At 56.2% G+C, this 6,000-nt stretch overlaps 1 protein-coding gene across 6 annotated transcripts in view; it reads left to right on the top strand.

Annotated features, from left to right (window-relative positions):
- The first annotated feature begins 1,057 nt into the window (after positions 1-1,057).
- Positions 1,058-6,000, top strand: part of LOC142075847 (mothers against decapentaplegic homolog 7) — a 29,631-nt gene continuing 24,688 nt past the window's right edge. For 2 of the 6 annotated variants that reach the window (XM_075137841.1, XM_075137840.1), the window contains exons 1-4: positions 1,648-2,043; positions 2,217-2,414; positions 2,863-3,615; positions 4,193-4,246. In XM_075137841.1, the coding sequence (XP_074993942.1) occupies positions 3,102-3,615; positions 4,193-4,246 (568 nt within the window). In that variant the 5' untranslated portion in view covers positions 1,648-2,043; positions 2,217-2,414; positions 2,863-3,101. Of the gene's footprint in view, positions 2,044-2,216; positions 2,480-2,862; positions 3,616-4,192; positions 4,247-6,000 lie in introns of those variants that run through there. The other 4 variants (XM_075137842.1, XM_075137844.1, XM_075137845.1 and 1 more) reach the window with 4 other exon arrangements.

Below are 6,000 nucleotides of genomic sequence, written 5' to 3'. Positions count from 1 at the left end.
TTCTTGCAAGTGCAGCAGACCCAGACGCTGATGCTGTTCCGCTTTGGCACCCTCCTCTGTCACCCCAAGGCCAGATGCCCGCGCCCTGGCCACCATGCAGCTCACCCGACCTCCAAGTCGGCCTCGGCTGCAGCATCAGCAGCTGCAGTATTTGATGGGTCATTTAATGGGCAGCTTATACTTGCACCCATGAATTATTTGGAGGTGAAGTGAGGAGTCCATCTCTTTCCTCAGACTCCAGTTTCACAACCAACCTTAAATTTTTCTTTTAGATGCCAGCACATAATGTTTTTCCCCTCCTCAATTTTTTCATACTATTTATCACAAAGCAGATTTTGAGCAGATTTTGGATCTGGGCGAGTATAGTCTCACGAACATTTAATAGGGCTGCCCCAAAATCTAGCCCCTAACTAATTTAGATCCTGATTCTGCAAATACCATGAGCGATTCCAGGCCCATTAGGAGTCTCCCTGGCCTGCTCATGTCAATATTTGCAAGACTGGGCTCTAAAATTATCCCTGCGCTTCTGCCTGCACGAAAGGCAGGCATCCAGGATAGCCAACCCGGGAATACCCTGCCTGCACGGCGCATTTTGTCCCCCCCTGTGTTTTATGGCGGGTGTCTCGTTTAGTTGGGTGCTGTTGGTTTAGAAATGGATTTGCTTATAGCAGCCATGATTTCAGAGCCTTGGCTTCTGCTTCCAATGCGATAACTGACTTAGGAGTGACCTTAAGCAACTTATCCGCCCGCACCTATTATATGAAAAGGGGACCTACTCATCCGTGCGGGATGGGGACCCTCGGGGACTTCTCCTGCCCTGCAAACCCTGGCGCTAGGACTTCCCTGCTCCCCTGCAGACCACGGCAGGGCTGCACAAGCCGCGCAGCCTCTTGGTGGCTCAGTTTCCCCATCCTCCGCAGGTTCTTGCTGGCAGAATTCGGATGGGGGATCTGTGGAGTACCCCAGGTGCCAGGAATTATTACCGCTAGTAGTACCCATAACAAGAATAGACATTGGTGCTACGCGCTAATCATTTCTGCTTCTCCTTTTGTCAGAATTGGAGTATACTTGCCCTCGATGAAATACTTTCCCTTCCTCTGGCGACAGGTGCTGCAAAAGTGCAAAGTATTATTATCGTTATTGCTTCTCGTGCTATGCCCTCTTTCGATCCCCAGAATCATATATATGTTTTTATTATTATTTTTTATTTTTATGGCTGGATCGGGTTTAAGACTTCAACATTTACAGCGAGCTACAGCCTCTCCGGCACACCCAGGCTGCGGGGGCTGCCCCCCGCTTTGCCCCCCGAGGGGGCGATGCTGGGGGGGGGCGTGGGACGCACACCAGCCGCTCCCTACCCGCGCAGCACTCCCGGCGGGGGGGGCCCCCCTTTCCCGGGGCAGAGGTGGGGGGCAGCACCCCCGGGCTTTACCGGCGCATCCCCGCGGAGTGGGGAGGAGAGAGGGGGGGGAGAGGACCCACAACCTTTCAGCAACCCGAGCCGCCCCTTGCGCAAGGCGGTTTGAGATAAATATAATATATATATATATATTTTTTTTTTTTTTTTTTTCCCGGAGCGACACGGTGTCTAGACGCCCACGTGACGGGGCCGGGGCCGGGCCGGGCCGGGCCGGGGCCGCGCCGCTGCGCACTACGAGCCGCCGCCGGGGGGGGAGCGGAGGGAAGACCGGGGCGGGAGGGGCGGGGGGGGGGGAGCGGGCGCGGCCGAGCGCGCAGGCACCGCGCCGCTGCCGGCTCCGCTCCCGCCGCTCCCGGCTCCGCCGCCGGGGCTCCCCCCCGCAGCAAGGGAAAGACGGAGGCGGTGGTGCGGGGAGGGAGCCTGTTTGCAGCGAGCGGAGGGAAGGAAAAAAAAAAAAGGAAGAAAAAAACCAAACCCAGAAAGGAGGAGGAGGAGGAGGAGGAGGAGGGGAAGGAAGGCAGGAAGGAGGAGAGAAGAGGGGGAAAAAAAAAAAAAATCAACCCACCGAGCCAGACGCGCCGGCAGCAGGGAGAGGGTCGCCGGCGGGCTGCCCCCGCACCCATGTAAGCACCGGCGGGGAGAGGCGGCGGCTGACAGCGGCCCCGGCGCGGAGGGGCGCGGAGCGGGGGGCGGGCAGCCCGGCTCTCCCCCGCCGGCAGCAGTACGCTTCTGGGGAAGAAGGGGAACACAGCCCCACTTGCGTTTTTTTTTTTTTTTTCTTTCTTTCTTTTCTTAGCAGCCGGATCAAGACTCCGTGTGTGTGTGTGTGTGGATTAAAACCTTTGGGAAGAAGGAGGAAAAAAAAAACCAAACCAAACCCCAAACCCCGCATCAGGACGACCTGGGCTTTCAAAAGGGATACAACACTCTGGATGCGCTTGGTCTTCTCTTTTGTGACAGATGCTTAAACCGATTCCGACGTCCGAATCTTAGGGTTGGTGTTTTGGGTTTTTAAAATTTTTGAATTTTTTTTTTTAAATAGACATCGTTTTGGCTTGCTTTTTTATTTTGATCTTTCGATTCTGCCCTGCCTCGCATCAATCCCGTCTCTCCCTCCCCCCCGCGTCCCCCCCCTCGCCTCCCCCCCCCCAGCACTGGCGGGTTGATGGGAGCTGCGGCCCCCGGGAGGCCGAGGATCCCCCGCGGCTCCAGCCGCGCTCCGCAGCCGCGCAGGGCGGCGCGGCGCCGGCAAGCCCAGCCCGCCTCCCCCAGCGCGATGCGCCGCAGACTGTAGACGGGCTTTTTATTTTTCTTTTCTTTTTTGGGCAAAGCCAGAGCGAGCAGCGGCTCCCCCCCCCCCCCCCCCCCCTTTTTTTCCCCTCCCCCTTTAATTTTTTTATTTTTATTTATTTTTGGGGGGTTTGTTTTTTTTTTTTTCGCAGCGGGCAGAGGCGCGGGCCGGCGCAGCCCCCCGCGGGAGGCGGCGGGACCCGCGGCCCCAGCGCGGAGACTGGCGCATGCCACAGCCCGCCTCGGCCCCGCCGCCGCCGCCGCCGCCTTCCCCCCGCCGCCCGCCGCCTGCCGCTGCCCGCCGCCGCCGCCGCGTCTCGGCTCCCGGCCCCTTCATGCGCGGCGGACGACATGCCCGTTTTGTAGCCGGGGGCCCCTCCTCTCGTCCCGCATGTTCAGGACCAAACGCTCGGTGCTCGTTCGGCGGCTTTGGCGGAGCCGTGCGCCCGGCGGCGAGGAGGAGGAGGAGGCGGCGGCGGGCGGCGAACCCGGCGCGGCGGCGGCGGCCGAGGCCCGGGCGCATGTCTGCGGCGGGGGGCGCGGGTGCTGCCCGGGCAAGGCGGGCCGCGGCGGCCGGGCGTCCGCGGGCGCGGAGGCGGAACTGAAGGCGCTGACCCACGCCGTGCTGAAGCGGTTGAAGGAGCGGCAGCTGGAGGGGTTGCTGCACGCCGTGGAGTCCCGCGGCGGGGCGCGGACCCCCTGCCTGCTGCTGCCCGCCAAGGCCGACTCGCGGTTGGGCCAGCACTGGTACCCGCTGCCGGTGCTGCTCTGCAAGGTGTTCCGCTGGCCCGACCTCCGCCACTGTTCCGAAGTCAAGCGGTTATGTTGCTGTGAATCCTACGGCAAGGCTCACCCCGAGCTCGTCTGCTGCAACCCGCACCACCTCAGCCGGCTCTGCGAGCTAGGTAGGCGGCGGGGGGGGGGGGGAGCGGGGGGCGGCGGGGGCGATGGGGACGGAGGGGATGGAGCCCACCGAACTTTTGTTTTTTAGGGGGAAAAAAACCAAACAGACAAACAAAACCACCACAACAAAAAAAAACTTTGCAATGCCGTGTATTTTTTTTTTTTTTTTTTTTTTTTGGGGGAGGGGGTGAGACCCCCCACCCACCCCCCCCCAGGGGGCCGCGCTGCCTCCCCGCCGTCCCCGCGCGGTGCCGGGGGATTAGGGGCCGCCTGGCGCGGCCGGCCCGGCCCCGGCGCTGCCGCGGCTCCGCCGAGCCAAGGAGGCCCCGATCAGACAGCCCGAGCGGCAGATAGCAGGGAGACTGGCGCCAGACGGCCCCTTTTGTTTATCTGACAGCTAAATATCAAGGCAATCACCGCCTCGCTGCCCTGCCTCCAACCCCCAGAGCTAAGACAAACAGTTTTGCTAAAAGAATGCCACTGTTATCATAAGTTCCTATCTTTTTTCTTTTTTTTTTTTTTTTTTTTTTCCTTTCTCATGGCTCTGCCTTTATTTTCTCTGTACTTTTCTAATTCCAGAGTCTCCCCCTCCACCCTACTCCAGATATCCAATGGATTTTCTCAAACCAACTGGTAAGTGGACTTTTTCAATGCAGACTGCAGATAAAAAAGGGAAAACAGCCCCTTTCTCAGGGGAAACGTCTCCTGTCTTTGTCAGGCCACGATGCGTTTCGCTTTTGGGCTGCTTGCATGCTTCTGTACCTTCTGATACCCCTGGAAGAATTAACATGTAATTTATCTAAGAAACCCTCTGCACAAAGTAGGATTTTAAAACTCTGGCAGGAAACTTTAGGAAGGATTGCAGTACAGCACAGGCCTTTGCTGCTCAAGTCACTTGGAAAGCCAGGAAAACCATGGGCTCCGGTTGTAAATGGCAGTGGTGCTGCTTGCTCCCGCACCCCTGGGTGAATTTGTTGGGATTTAGGGTTGGGATCCAGCACAGCTCGGGCTAGCATCTCCCTGATGCCTGGGAATCCCAATGAGACTTGACAAACGGAGTTGGTAGAAATCTTTCTGTGTTTTCAGGGAGCCTAATCCCACCTTGGCAGGTTGAAAAAACTAGGAAAGGGGGTTGAAAAGTTATTTGTTTTTCTTTTTTTTTTTTAGCACTGCTCTGCATGCCTGTTGCTTGTAATTGAATGTCAGGGTGCCAGGGGAGAAGCCCATTTGAGGCTGGCACCAGCTCTTTTGCGGTTGTCTGCATAAACTCTTGGTTGGCAGCGAGCTCGCCGGGTGTGAGATAAATCGAGCTGGAAGAAGGGAGGAGAGGTGGGGAGAATCGGAAACGGGGGGTGCTCGGGGAGGAGCAGCTCCCGGCTCCCCCAGGATTAGTGGATCTGGAGTGTTGGCTGGAGCACGGTGGTCTCTGTGGTCGTGCCCCTCGGTCACAGCAGGCAGGAGGGGCACGGCGGTGCAGGGAGGCAAAGATAGATGTCTTTCTGAAGACCAGTATCATGTCCTCTTTTTTTTTTTTTTTTTGGCCAAAAGAGCAGTTTCTGTAAAATTGCTGCTTTTCAGTTTCTCGGGACTAGAAGAAACCCCAAAGTTGAGGTTGTTTTGGACACATGAGGTACTGTTGTGGGGTCCCATCCTGCCCACTACTCCCTTGCAGGCTGGACTGTTGTTTTTCCGCTCTAAGAAACACTAATAACTCTTTTTATGCCTTGTGGAAAGAAGCAAAGCTGTTTAACAAACAATTGGGTTGCAAAGCATGAAATATTTTGCTTCAGCATGAAAAAACAGGAGATAAAGGCTCATGAATGAAAGAGAGATACCGGGAGTAGTAGGCTCAACATCTCGAGCATGCGTTGGGATGCAGAAGGGTTGTCCCATATAGACTCTGAGGGTCTGCTGGCTTGCAAAGTTTTGGGGGTTTGGGTGAGATTGGCATCGTTTCGACTGCGTCCCTGCTGGGGAATGCTCCCCTAAAAGTTTATGTTTCTGCCTTTATTGCTTTTGTTTCTACCCAACGATGATCCTGGCGTGGGATGCAAAGGGGTTCGGAGCTGCAGGAGAGAAGGGTTAAAGCTTGCCTTCGGTTTCCTGTAAAGATGTTAGGATAAATCTATTAGCAGGGTTTAAACATCCAATCTGCCTCTGCCAGGACCTCATTTTCAGTTAGCCGAGTGATATATTTATTCATTAGCAAGTGTTGACATAAGGTAGCAAAATGTGTGTAAACAGAAAAGCCGCAGAACATGAATGTGCCATTTCGAAAGGAAAAGTTATTCCTATCGGCCAATAGGAAGTGATTAACGCTGCCCATCGGAAACGCAGAAACAACTGGGTTACTCACCAAAAAGTCCTCCTTTTTTTTCCTTTTTAAA

This window comes from Calonectris borealis, chromosome Z (assembly GCF_964195595.1).
Source record: "Calonectris borealis chromosome Z, bCalBor7.hap1.2, whole genome shotgun sequence".
Lineage (NCBI taxonomy): Eukaryota > Metazoa > Chordata > Aves > Procellariiformes > Procellariidae > Calonectris > Calonectris borealis.
Note: the sequence above shows the minus strand (reverse complement) of the source record. Positions and strands in the feature narration are given on the sequence as shown.